Genomic DNA, 14,889 nt, shown 5'->3' with positions numbered 1-14,889 from the left:
TGTACAGCAGGACAAATGTATAATTTTCCTGTTGTTAATTGCAGTTTCCCTTCTCCTCATCAACCTGCTCAGGACTCAAATGAGGACATAATTTGCATCTACATAAAGGAGCCGTGGTCATTAATATGCTTGTAATTACTTCCTTTTTTCTCCTTTCCATTTGTTAGCGCGATGCCAGCTGCCGGCCTAAAGCAGGTTGCAACCGAGCTCTCCTCTCATGATTGAAAATATGCATTAAATTCAAATTGTCTGCAAAATGGCATTCCCAGTGAATGCTCCATTAACGACCCTCCAACTCACTAAGCATGGAGAGCGAGTCTGTAATAGATCATTCATTGACTGATCATGGATGCAGGCCCTGTAATGGAGAACATTGTTTTGACCGGCTTGTAGTTAATGGAGTAGCCAGCACTATTGAAAAATCGTTTGGCGGAGAGAGCTTGTCCCTCTGAACAGTAATCAATGCTGAGCCGAGGGCTTATTGAATCGATATCGGGTGGGTAGAGACCAAACTTTAGCCGCCAATTAATCCAAGGGGAGAAAGCAGAACAAAAGCAAAGGAAGCTGTGAAAATATATAACCTGAAACACTTTTGAGATTAGCTTTTGATTCAGTCATCTTTAGAATCAAGTTACAAACACTTTTATTCTTTATAACGCCTCTAAATCAGTTACTGTTCCTCGATTGAAAAATAAGAGTATATGAGAATGCAACAAGTTTCCAAATCTCAGGCTGACGTCAAAAGGCATTCTGTGAGAAGAAGTGATAAGTAATTGAATCAGACGCTGCAATGAAAAGGCACATTTTAAGATTTGAGCACAGGATGACTGTTGGAAACATCACAGGCTGACGAGTCTCTCTTCACCAGCATGAGACTGCCCGAGGGTGGAATTTTCCTCTAATCAATACAGTACAGTCATGACTTGTAAACATAATGAGGAGAGCATGTCAGGCGACAGATTTAAAGGAGCTCTGTGTTACCTGCTGCATTCGCTGCCAGTTTTCTGCTTTCAATTATTGTAGAGGACGACCTTAGACATTAAAAGACGGTGAAGAGGAACAATTATGGTGTCAGAACAAAGCTGCGTCTCCTGAAGAAAGTCATTTTAACTCCTGAAAGGACATCTTAGAAGTATTTTGCGATGTTTAGTAAAGATGCAATTATTGAAATGTATGTAGGCTTTTTTGTGTTTACTGAAGGTTGCTTGCACCAGAAAATGAAAACATCACATAAAGAATTAATGCAGCAGGTCAACTCACAACTGCTGAGGATATGAGAAAATGTTAATACCCAACTTAATTTTAATGCAGTCATCAGAAAATTTGAGAGGTTTGACTCCCTTCTCTACCTCATGGATATCCCATGGATATATTTTACTGTGTAGGTGGTGGAAATGATTTTTGTTCCTTACTTCTTTCATCATTCAAACACTTGATACCAACCAGAGTGCTTCCTTAATAGAGGTCAACCTCAGCCCTTTAATTCAATTCTCTGTGATTTTCTGCATTTGCCAGAAAGAATCCGTTTAAATTGAAACTGGAGCTACTTCCTAAAAAGACCATCCAAGCCTCTCAGACAAAAACCTGTTCCCAGTGCAGTCGGAAGAATAGCACACGGGGCGATAAAGCCGAGCTATCATCATCCATCCTTCTTCTGACGAGCCACGCCCTCCCCACTAGCTGTTTCTTTAACGCTGTCAGAGCGAATGTCCGACCACAGATCAATGTAATGAGTCACTGATGAGGCAAACACATAGACAGCGAAGGATGAGCGGGGAGACAGATGAAGGGAGACAAGAGCGGATGAGCCTCGAGGAGGAAGAGGAAGAAGGACAAAAATGTGATCAAGGACAAGCAGGAATACAAGAAAATGTTAGAAATGCACAGCCTTTATTTGTCTAAAAAACCTGGAATCCTGTCGAAAGTCTTGTTCTTATTCAGTTCTAGAAAAAGAACAAGACTTTTGACAGGAATGTAAAATGGAAGAGAATAGACGAGAAATAAAAGATTGGGAGCAGCAGTGCTGCTCGGGTAGATAATATACATAATTCATGTTGAATTCACATTCATATGCAACACAGACCACATACATGTAGATGTATGAATAAATGACAGCGAGAGCTGAAGCAGCACAGATTCCCACTGATCAGCCTTTTGGGACGCTGCGTGACATATTTCCGAGTGTGTGGAAGTGTATCTGTGATTTTGGCATTCTGTTTCCTCCTGACGGTCATAATACAGGGGATTTTTGTTCGTCAGACGAATGTTGCACGCTGCCAGAAAACCTGTGATATGTAAAAGACTTCACACCCCAAGTCATTTGTAGCATCTTGGAACTTTGTGTCGCCTGCTTGCCACATCTGGATGGCAGTGGTTTTCAGGAGTTAGGCAATTCTCTTAAACTAAAAATGTGTTTCTGTATATTATTTTCTCAGGGAGCTGAGAGAGAAGATCCAGCCCGAGATCATGGAGTTGATCAAACAGCAGAGGCTCAACAGGTTGTGTGAGGGAACCTGCTTCAGGAAAATCAGTAGTCGCAGGAGGCAAGGTGAGAAACAGAGCACTCACGCACACACACGCAGACACACACACACACACACACACACACACACACACACACACACGTGTGAACATGCATACATACACAGATCCTAACCAGGCAGATCTCTGCTGTGTTCAAGAAGGGAGATCTTCAGTTTCCTCTCTCTCCCCTCTGTGTGTTTGTTCTTTATCCCTCCTCTCTGCACCCCCACTCATCGCCTTATTCCCTTTGCATTACGAAAACCCCACAGGAGAAACAATATCACAGGATCTTTGAAGCTCTGGACTGCTGTGGTGCTGCTGTTCACACAAATCTTTCCGGCTCTGTCAGCCTTCGCGGGAGAGACATATAGCGACACGACACCTCTTACTGGAACACATACAGAATTGCAGTACAAGTGTCTTTATGTCTTGAGACGCACAAACAGGCTGTCTTCCCCCTGCTTTTGCTCCTGCTGATATACGGCATGCAAAGAAATGCAAAGATGCATAAGGGCAAAAGCAGGGTAAACACACATTAATACACACTTGTTGAGATACTGTTGAAAGCTTTGAGAAAAGAAATGAATGAATGACAAAAGAGCTGACTGTGGTAACCCCGGGCTCTACAGTATGGAGGGTGTAGTGGAAATGATAAAGCAGCGCATATTTTGCTGAGACACAACACAAGTCAGACAATTTATGCATCTACTGTGAATGTTGAAGGCTGCAGCTTTCAGATGATCTAGCATCTGGTGCAGTAGTATAAAGAGCGAGAAAAGTCAGGGGGTAGTTGGCTGGTTGATGGTTCATACACTGGACTAGATCAGGGTTTGTGTCCCATGTGTGACTGAGAGTCAAGATTGATTTGTTTTTCAGTTAACACAAGTTACGGTACGTGACTGAACATAGTTATTTTAACCCTAAGTATGATCTAGTAGTAGCTGAGTAGTTGATGGCTTGACCATGGAGCCATTGACGTGCAAAACTGATGCTAGAGCGGTAGGTAGAGCATCATAGTTTGAACCTCAATGGGTGTCTGAGGATATATAGAGATGTTTTAGGTCTTCGATTTGTCTGTGAAGCCACGATGTGTTGAGTTTTTGGAAGTAAATGCCCTGTACACAAGGCATCCCTTGACTTCTGACTTAATTTAGCGTAAGTATTAATAGTATTCTTTCTGAGTGATACAGTGGAGGAGACAGGAAAATGGAGCAGCAGTCAGCTCAGATAGGAGCGTATTCGAATCACTCTGCCTGATATTGTGTTTCACACTGGCTGCCACAGGAGAGAAAGGAGATGAGGGAGGAAGAGAAAGGAGTAGCAGCGGCAGCATTAAGTCTGTATAATATACTGCTCCTCAGTCAGAGGGGGTTTAATCTGTTTGAAACCTGATCCCTTCACTCTTCTGTCCTCCCTCTTGCACTTTTCTTCACCCCCTCTCTGTCTGCATATACAAATACACAAAATAGAAAACCCAGTGACAAGCTCAGGTTTATTGTTATTGCATTACTGTCATCAGCTTCCCTGCAGGAACTTCCAAATAAGTCAAATCAAATTGAGCACAACCAGGTGGATTTTTCTCCTCTGACACCAATGTATTCTGGCGTTTGAAAGCCTGATCACGATTCGTCTTGGCAGCTGTCACCCAGATATCGTCAAAGCTGGATTACAGACAGCAAAATGAATGTAGGAGTGGGGAAAAAAATTATCTGGGTTGAAAAGATGTTGCAGGACAGATGTTCAGGTGGAAAGCATCACCCCAGATTGAGTATCTGAGCATCTTTTCCGCTTGTGGTCGGCTGATTGATGCTGGCTTTTACGCAGTGACATGGATGCACGCACCGGCACACATACTAAACACAGAAACAAAACCATTAGCCATTCAGAAGCAGTACACCCGCACACAGCCGTATATGAAGCAATTCATGATCCTCCCTGGATTTAATTTGGCACACTAGCCTGTAGGGCTACACCCGCTTTAATCTGCTGCAATAGCACACTGACTGTTAAAGAGTCGTCTGCCTGCTACAAGCTAGCCGGAGCTGTCCTTGCCTCGGAGGACTCTTGAAGGAGTCAAGGACAGGCTGTTTCTCTACAACACTCCAGAAAGAACTCCATTCTTCTCCTTGTGTGTGTCTGAACCACCTTCATGGACTCCTTCCTTCAATCCACTCTCATCTCTCTTCCTTCCAGCCATACATGTTAATCCTCTGCATCTTATCCTCTCTGGTCTCATGCTGGTGCGTGCAGTATATCCAGGCACTGGCAATCTGAAGACCACTTTGTCTTCTGCAGACGTAAGGCAAGCTGAACAAGAATAAACTGAGCCCTATAGCAAATTTAATTCTCTCTTGGTGTTCACTTGAATTGAGACATTAAATCAAAAGCAGGGTGTTGCATGCAAAATGCTGAAACTTGGATTATTGGTGTCATACTTTCTTGTCTTCTATGTGTTCCTCAGATAAACTTTGCCAGTGCTTATACTTCTTGTGAACCCTCTGTCTGACTGTTATGCATCTTGTCCTCTTTTTTACATACATATAATGTGCTCCCCTCCTCCCCTTACATCCTTTCTCCTTCTCCCACTCTCCCTCAGCATCTTATACAACTATTTCAAAGTCCTCCAGCCTGCAGAGACTCGAGTACTACATCAAATATTAATTTAGCTGACTTCAGTGCAGATGACTCTCCTCTCTACCTTCCAAAGTGCCAGTCTGCCCATTACGAGGGGATGCTTCTCTCTCTAAAAGCTCAGGTTGATGGTGTTTTGAAGTTTGGAAGAAAGAGCACTACCTGTGCAATCTTTTAAGTGCAGGTTACCAGCAGGTAACAGCACTCAGGGCTCTGGAGAGTGTAACTTGTGTAAATGCTGCACTGAAGCAAAGCTAAAATTGGAAATTTGGCCTGATTCTGTTGAATCTCACTGTATGTTCACCCACGTCCCGGCAGCTGACTCAGATTAAGACAATTATAGTTTAAGTGATACAAGAATCAATCCAAGATACAGACACAGCGTCTTCAAGCCAAAAGATGAACATATGTGCTTGTGTATAGTCACACATACACACACACAAACTAGTCACGCCTCGCAATCAGTTAAACGTCCTCTCTCAGAAAACCGCTCCCCTCACAGCTGCCGCACACATCTCTATCCTCCCCCCACCGTGGACCGGTGCCACTGTGCACCAGCCTGGCACCGCCAACTGTCTATTTTCAGCAATTAGGATTTGGACCGTGCCACCCAGGCACACGCCAGCCAGACCTCCCCAGTCTGTGCCCGCTCACTGCCAGCTCAGCTTGGTGCCCATGTTGGCAGGGGAACACCAGGTTGGTCCGCAGAGGCTGGTGGTGCAGGACAGTGACCAGCGCTTTACAGCAGCAGCTGGTAGTTACAGACCTCCACTGCAGGAGGATTAGACATCACGTCATCAAAAAGAAAAATGCCCATAACTAAAATGCCAGATCAACTAGTCATTTGCACACAAGTGTAAACCCGCCATGATGTCCCCTATGGTTTGTGGACTACCGTTTTAAGCCATGTTTAAAAAAGCAGTTTCCATCATGGTTTTTTTGAGCACCAGAAGTGACCATATTTGGACAAGGTAGCCACGCCCTAAAGCATACTCTGCATTATCGTATTTTTTACTCTAAATCGGACCATAATTTACAAAAATGAACATCATGCTTTATTGAAAAAGACTTGAAAGTAGCGATTGAGACTAAAACCTCATTAGCAAATTGTTTACTGAGGTAGTAAATCAAGTGAGAAGCAGGGTCATTTTCTCATAAGCTTACATACAATCAGACTTCTTTTTGAATCTACACGAGTTGCCCCCTGCTGAATGCAGGTTTAAGGCACTTTTGCATTGGCTTCACTTTTCAGAGCCAGAAGCTGCGTCCATATTTTATACAGTCAGTGCTTGCACCACATCATTTTAGGCTTTATTGTTTTTTTAATATTGTGGTCCATGTTCCAGTACATATCAATCAAGTGCAGCCTACAAAGTGGCCATGTAGTTGAATCCTCACCTTTGACACAACGAGTGTGTATGAAAAGTATGAAAAAAAACAGAATTTATTAGTGGACAGGTGGTCCATTGTTTGTATTTCAGAGAACAGTTTAAGCACAATGGTGTAAAATGGTCGCTTGACTACCTTGTAAACAGAGCTGTTATTATTTAAATTGTAACATCAGAAAACTTTTTCATAAATCACCTCAGTCATATTTCCTGTAGGTAGAGTTGGCACTTCCTTACCTCTGGTGAGGACTTGGTACGTTTGAACTTTGTTTCATCACGTCGCACTCCCGGTTTCATCTTCATTTGAGTCAGAGAAATCAAAAGCCGGGATATCCTCATGTGATCTTCACTTGAGTGTGTATGTTGAATCGTTGTTACAATGATGAAGGCAAACTGTCTGTTTTGTTGCCCATCAAGATCCCTCCCTCATGCAGAGCATCATGGCCCATCTGTGGATTTTCCTCAAGGCTGTTTTCTTTTTTCTTCTTCCTCTTTTTTTTCCCCTATATTTTTGTAACAGATTCTTTTTCGCCGTGCTAATTTCCTCTCCCATTGATGACTCATGAGATCCCATATGATGTCTTGTGCCAGCCGCTGACATATTTCATAACTCTTCTAAATCTCTGTTTCCTCCCCTCTGTCTTCCTCCTTGTGTTTTCCTCCAGATAAGTTTTGGTATTGCCGTCTGTCTCCGAACCATAAAGTCCTGCACTATGGAGATTTGGAAGAGAGCCCCCAGGGTGAGGTGCCCCACGACTCTCTGCAGGACAAACGTGAGTGTCAAGTGAAACGTATTCAAATAAGTATTTTCTTCAAGTCTCTATCTGCACCGAAGGCTTATATAGTGTGTATGGACAGTGTCAAGCAACTGTCATGGCATTGTGTGTTGGCTTTGAGAGCCGGTGTTAACATTAGTTTTACTTGCAGTGCATGCACGCTGATGGATCTGGAGAGAATTTTAACTTTTTAATCATTTGAATAAACCGGCCGCCCATCTGGGATGTTGATGTTGTTGTTGTTCATTCACTTCTGTCCTCTCTGCAGTGCCTGTGGCTGATATCAAAGCTGTTATCACCGGCAAAGACTGTCCTCACATGAAGGAGAAGGGAGCCCTGAAGCAAAACAAGGTGTGTTTGTGTGAGTTTGTGTGCACACGTGTGTGTACACGTGCATGCGTGTGGGTTGCTGGGTGTGTAACCAGGCGAGAGAATGTGTTTCTCTATGCGTGCGAGTTGCATAACGTGATGTCAGTTACATAAATTTGCTTTAGGAAATAACACATAACTATGGGTATCAGTGCTTGGCGCAGTGAGACGTATCCATCAGCGGCACTGTGTAAAAATAAACCACAGAATAGTCCTTTAGCTACAGACGCAGCTCACACAGGAGCCACCAAACACATGCTGATGCCTTTTCTTTGCTGTTAAAATTTGAAAGTAAGACATCGGCATGCCCTCTGCGCTGCTTTAACCAGGATGAAAGAGCCATCTTGTCTGGGGCTGTGTACACATCAAGCCCTTGCTCTCCTGCACTTTGCCTCTGCAAACCTCCACCCACTCCACCTGCAGGACTCTGATATATTGGATCTTGGATAAAAAGCCTTGAAGACAAAGAGCACGCCTCCTCCCCGCTTTGTCTCCTTTATTACCTTGTCGATAACTGCAGGTCTAGGAGAATGACCTGAGGGGGGTCTGCGGGCCGTCTAGCAGGCCTGTCCCAGCCTTGTGAATGAGAACAAGAGCACATTTCATTACTCACCGTTACAAGGCCGGACCAAAGTCACCTCTACGGGCGTTAGAGCAGAGCTGGCATCAGGACCATTTGTGGGACACAGAGTTGGGAGGGTGAGGTGGCAGATTGTGTTTTCAGGCTGTATTTCCAAAATTCTTACATTCTACATGTATTCATCAAAAGCAGTTCTTCGATAAAAGATGTTTCTTGTAATTATTCTGTACGCATATATCTCCTGTGAGTCCATATTTACCTTATTTCACCTTCTGTGCCTCAAGACATGTGTGCTTTTTAGCAAACAGGTTCACCAGTTTGCCTTTCATCAGTGTTGCATTTTCCATCTCATTACTGAAGCACAGCTCTCTGCTGTATGTACATGCAGGAACGCACAAATGACTGCAGGATACATTGTATGATAAGTGTGGATGATTGCATGTTCTGCTGCATTTACTTACATTCATGCGATTTGCGACGGGTTGATTCGTGTGGAGAATCCTCTGCATCTAAAGAGCAGGTGCAGATTTGTGCAGCTCTATTAAAGTAAAGCTGCGGTGGGGAAAAGAAGATTTAATTAAGCAGTATTTCATTGAAATCTCAATAATGGTAGAGAGGGGAGCTGCACTTAATTAGTTCATAAATAAAAACAGTTAAAAAAAACATTGATAAATGAAGACAATATAGTTAAAGAAGCTGTTCATTCACTGTGCGGATTATACTTATTTCATTAACAACATGCTCCCAGTGTCAATGTTAACATGCTGACATTCACAACCTTTTCTTTTGTGTCTCTAAAGATTTCTTCATCTCTGTGACTTAATTTGGGGTTTTAAAAGCTCTCACATTTTCAGTTTAAATAAACTTTTCAATGACTAAAAAGTATATATTGAGGAAGAAATATCCTAATACGTGTTTCTTGAATTGAATTTTGGCTGTAGTTAATGTTTTGATCTCTCAAGTGTTCTTATTTTAGCATCATGACATATTTTCCAGTGTTGTAAAAAGTACCCAAAAGTAAGACTTGAGCAAAAGTAAAGATAATGCATTATCAATTGCAGGCATTCAATCAGAGGGGTGTGCAGAGATTTGGTGTTTTTTGTCCGTATGTCAGGGTTTTCACTGGCCCGTCTATGATCAGATGGACTTATTGGCTACAAAAATGCAGATGAAAGGTTTGGATATTAATTCAACTAGTACTCAATTATGATTTTAAAGTAACTAAGTAGATTCCATAATGTAATGTATACTTAAGTACGTGTAAAATTGCAGACTTGAAAGTAACCCAAAAAATGACTTAATTACAGTAATTTGAGTAGCTGTAATTAGTTACTTCTACACCCCTGGTTCCAACTGCTGAATATAAAGTTATACAAGTAGCACACACACAGATCTCCAGTACCAAGTTGTCAAATCTCAGTTACACCAATTTATTTTGGTAGCAGGCCGGCTGGAACAAATGACTCCTTTCCTGATTATTGGAATCAGTGTTTATCTTTAATTATCAAATAAATGTAGGGGAGTAAAATGTGCACTATTTACCTCCAGAATGTAGTGGAGTGGAAGTATAAAGTAACAGAAAATGGAAGAGTAAATGTACTCAGTTACATTTTATCACTGATCTATTCTGTTCTGAGTCTCCTGATCTGAGACAAAGCCCTCCACTGAACTGCACCTTTTAAGCTCTCCGTCAGATAGAAGTGCACCTCGGCTGCAGTCTCAGCCTCTGAACGTGTAATTACCTGCTGCCTTACTAAATCAGACGCTAATTTCAAGCAAATTGCAAGCAGGCATTTAATGAATTGCTTTCATGTATACAAATCTGGCTCTCTGTGTCTCTATTCTGTCCTCGCACTACAGTCGATTCATTCCCCACAGTAGACCATAGTAGATATTGAGGGAATACACCCAAATATCATATCACACCACATCATATTCCCAGCGTCCCTGGGCATTTGTCAATATCCAGTATCTGAGGGCATCCCAGATATTTCTCTCTTTGAGTTCTAGCTCGCTGATACCTGATGAGTTGATGTGCAGCTGATGTAACAGATGGTGACAAGACGTGAGGAGGAGAGGGAGATTGTGCTGGTATGACAGCATTGTTGTGTGAATCTCACCTGTTCCTTTTTCCTTTGTACCTTTTTTTTTTTTCTTTTCCCTCGCCATCCCACCTCCTCCTCCACTCTGTCACCATCTGTACCTCCTGCTCTGCTCTGTCTTTGCACCATTTTCTCTTCCTCACCCCTCCCCTCCCTCTCTGCCTCTCACTCTGTCCTCTCTCCAGGAGGTGTTGGAGCTGGCCTTCTCTGTCCTCTACGAGTCCGACGAGTATTTAAACTTTATCGCTCCTGATAAACACGAGGTAAGCCGGCGGTGTTTGTAGACTGTGTAAGACAGAATGAACATGTGTGACTGCACAAAGAGAATGGTTTTTGTTTAGTGTATATTTATAGTGTATATGCAATTGTCTGTTATGTCCTGGAAATTATCACTAGAGTGTGTTTAAGCAAATTATCAGACACATACACAGTAGATTAAATGTGTGTGTGTGTGCCGTATTTTTTTTTTTTTTTTTTTTACAACCTTGCTCTGGGAGTTCAATTCATTGAGTTTTAATGGGACCATGTACATGTGGACACATTATCCAAGCATAAATGTGAGCATAAATTAGCAGCCAATTAAGATTAGATAATGCTAATTGCATACAAAGCTATCAAGGAATACTATAATACTTATAAACATAGCTGTAGATTTACAACATGAACTCATGCAGAAGTCATAAAAATGAGATTCGGAGATGTCCTGTTAGGTTTACACCCAAACACATTGTGTGTATTCTTGACATTTAACAAACATGTTTAATGCATTTACTTCCTCATGAATCATTTCGAAACCTGAAGTGTCAAGTCGTGTTTTTCACTGCCTTTGTGTTGCTTGTTTGCCGGTTGCTGCCGATAAAATTGTTGCTCAGCAGAATAGTGTGAAAGGATCAGCACGAGCGTGTATTAGAGCTGCACGATATACAGTTTCAGCATCAGCTTTGCAATGTGCACATGCGCAATAGTCACATCGCAGGAGCAACTTTTTTGCTGTTTAATATAAGAAAAAAACTTTCTCAGCTCTCATTTCACATGACTCATCTCCAAGAAGTCTGTCTTGCATAATTGAGTTAGAGACAGGCAGGCATGCACAGCGATCAACTATCATTCTTGATCAGTTTGATGAAATGAACTCCCCTACATAATCCCACCCATCATTCTAAAGTGATTAATTATTTACAAATTGAGCTATTCAAGTTATCTGGAAGAAATTCCAGTATATATTCATATCGCAGAAAACCCTGTCAGACCTGGTGTGTATCAGATCACCTACGTGCTCGTGTGCATGCCCGACACAAACCAAACCTTATCTTACAGAGGACTTGGAATCAATCACACCAAGTCTTAGGTGGAATAAAAACTTATAAGACAGCTACAGTAAGAAACACCCTGATAATTCATTATTACGATATCTATTGCTTTATAAGAACTTGGTCTCAGCGATGTAAAATAACACTTTTAAGCGCTCAGCAGGTTTAAAAGGAAAGTGCGATCCAGGCAGTCGAAATAAAAGAAAATGTGTCAAACGAGGAAGGAGATGATAAAAAGCTTTTATTACGTGGCTAAATCATAAAGAAGCAAATCAGTAAAAAGCCAACCTGTTCTGGTCACTCTTTCTTCATCAGGGTTTCAAACAACAAACAGTATGGGTGTGGCCTCACTTATACAGCAGCAAGACACGACTTACAAAATAACAACAAGGAAATAATGAAACAAGGAAATAACATGAGATGAGATGACAGAAAAATATACTTGCACACACCATGCAGAAAATAGACACCCATATATAATATATAATATTTCATGATACCACGATAGGCTGTGAAAAATTTTCAAATGCTGTCATTTTAATGACTTTTAAAGGCATTCAGGGACATTAAGAATTTATTTGCAAGTATGAGTTGGTTGGATATGGATAAAATCCCTTGGTATATTTCTCTTTTATAGTGCAAGATTTAACTTGATATATTAATATTCTAGAAAATCCAAAATTTCCATTAGAGATGTCTCATTGATTTGCAACATTGTCTATAATGGCATAATACACTGTTAACATAACTAACTAAGCTACCGTGATATAAGTAGTGCAGAAAAATCACCCAATCTTTTTTTGCATTCAGCTTTGAATGGACTTGACGAGCAACTTGACATTGACGTGAGACTTGGAGTTTACTTCAAAGAGTTTCCAACACTGTCTTATAACTGTAATGACTGGCAACAAGTGGCAGGGGAGTGCTTCTGTGTTTCATAAATGATGGTGTACTAGTACACATTGCACACAAAGTACTGATACTTCATGACTTCTTCAAAGGATAATTCACATCATTTTCTCACCTGCTTGAAGCCAGAAACCTTTTGTAAACATAGAAGTTGTATTCAGGACGAGAGAGAAGAAGATGTCCCTGCTCCATTTCTCCTGAGTCGCAGTGTACACACACTTTCCTCCCCATGTCTCTGTAGCAGCAGGTGGAGTCACCATCTCGCTTTGAGTTTAAAAACATGTCAAAGCTAAATATAATGTGTAGAATTTTTTTTGGTTTTGTGGTTCCTGATTTGTTTAAATGTATGGCTCTACCTGTCTGTCTCTGCAGTACTGCGTGTGGACAGACGGTCTAAACGCCCTCCTGGGGAAGGAGATGACCAGCGATTACACCAAATCTGACATGGACACCCTCCTCTCCATGGAGATGAAGCTCCGCCTCTTGGATTTAGAGAACATCCAGATTCCCGAGGCCCCGCCCCCGATTCCCAAAGAACCCAGCAACTATGACTTTGTTTACGACTGTAACTAGACGAACGACCCCACGAGCCCCGAACCCCAACCCCACCCGGCACCTACTGTACTCACTGGACCAATCCCCCCTTTTCTTACAAACTGGAACAAAAACAAATAAAACCATATAATATAAAAAATGAACTGTGATTGAAAGAAAAAAAAGGATTTATTGAACTATTTTCCTCTTGCTTCTGGCTTCATAAGAGAGAAAATGGTGCGTATTATCAGGCTCGCTGCACTTGAGGGACTCGGGGTCGACGCGGAGTCATCGGGTTGGAGAAGAGAAAACAGGAAGTGCTTGTTTGGCCTGTCGTTGGTCGCCCTGCGTCTTCTTCTTCACTCTCTTCCTGTGTCTGATGTTTTAAAACCTTCACTTATTCTTCTCGGCCGAGGCGCCCGCTGTCATTTTGCTTGAAGAACGTCGTAGACAAATGCTTAGAAGTTCTATTTGATTCCACTTCCTTGTTGTCCTGGCTTTTTTGTTTACTTTATTATTTTTCCTCAGGGCTTTTGTGGGGGGAGGGATGATGGTTGTGTAGGAACAGGGAGGGACGGGGGTTTTGTGTTTTGTCGTCAGCTTTCCAGCAGTATTTTCTGTCACATTCTCACTTAACAGTATTTGTGGCAGCTAAATGTTTCCCAAGAGACTGGAAGGAAGGTTGAAGTAACTTTTAAGGCGAATACTTCATAAAAATGGTCTCTTATATCCTCTGTCCTGCTACACATATACTGAAGACTGTTAGAACAAGTCGATCCTCAAAATCAAGGCACTGTACGACAGTAACAAGCCTTTTCTTTTGGATATTCTTATCTTAATGTTACTATCCCACCGCTGCTTTTTGCATATTGTACACACCTACACAGTGGCTTTGCCCAAAACAACCGTAAAAGCACCGCCACACATCCAGACACACACTCGTCTCTCCCTCAGTTGAGTCTCTCTCGTTGTAATGACTGCTGTACACAACATTCCTAAGCAATATTTGAGCTTTTTTTGTTTATCATTTGTAAGATGGTCATAATTCAGTGATTTTAAAATTGTGAAACTGCCAAGTAGTTGGTATTACAAAGAGGATGTTAGTGTTTTTGGTAAAGGGAAGTTGTCTTTTTTTGTGTGTGTGTGTGTGTGTTCAGGACTAAATGGCCACAAAATTGAAAGTTTATGTATTTTTTTAATTTAAAAACAAATCATGGTTGTTATTTCTGGTATGATTTATATATTTTCCCTCCTTCCTATTTAATACCTTCAGATGTTTTTTTCTTTAGGATTTTTCAAAGCCCCTCAAAACTGCTGTTTACATTAAAGATTTAAGAACCGTAACTTATTTTTCTTTCTGTTCCTCTTTTCATTCATGAACCACGTGCACTTAAAGGATCATACCAGTGTGATGAACATGCAAGTGAACGATTGCTCCTTGATTAAGAGCAGGCAAATCAATACAGAAATTTGGTGACAATCTCCATCTGGATTGTCTTTGTTCAACTGTTTTATTATTGTCATCAGTCATAACTAATCTAAAACCAAACTCATGTTAGAAGAATCAATCATTGTACCTTTAAATCATTAAACAAAATCTCTGGACTTGTAAACAATTGACCATCAGAGGGCACAACTGTCTTCTTCTTCTGTCTCTAGTATATTTATTTAAAATGATTATAACTGTATAAACTGAGGTATATGTAATATACCTGTAAAGGAGTTTTTTCATTTGTGCATTTGTGATTTAAACTTTCTACCACTTGA

At 41.4% G+C, this 14,889-nt stretch overlaps 1 protein-coding gene across 2 annotated transcripts in view; it reads left to right on the top strand.

Moving 5' to 3' along the window:
• elmo1 (engulfment and cell motility 1 (ced-12 homolog, C. elegans)) overlaps window positions 1–14,466 on the top strand; it is a 119,204-nt gene extending 104,738 nt beyond the window's left edge. For both annotated transcript variants that reach the window (XM_073463397.1, XM_073463398.1), the window contains exons 18-22: window positions 2,436–2,548; window positions 7,208–7,315; window positions 7,587–7,669; window positions 10,555–10,632; window positions 12,961–14,466. In XM_073463397.1, coding sequence (XP_073319498.1) covers window positions 2,436–2,548; window positions 7,208–7,315; window positions 7,587–7,669; window positions 10,555–10,632; window positions 12,961–13,161 — 583 coding nt within the window. In that variant the 3' untranslated portion in view covers window positions 13,162–14,466. The remainder of the gene's footprint in view (window positions 1–2,435; window positions 2,549–7,207; window positions 7,316–7,586; window positions 7,670–10,554; window positions 10,633–12,960) is intronic.
• The last annotated feature ends 423 nt before the right edge of the window (window positions 14,467–14,889 follow it).

The sequence above is a fragment of the Pagrus major genome, chromosome 3, assembly GCF_040436345.1.
Source record: "Pagrus major chromosome 3, Pma_NU_1.0".
NCBI classification, from domain to species: Eukaryota; Metazoa; Chordata; class Actinopteri; order Spariformes; family Sparidae; genus Pagrus; species Pagrus major.
This window is presented reverse-complemented; position numbering and strand designations above follow the sequence as displayed.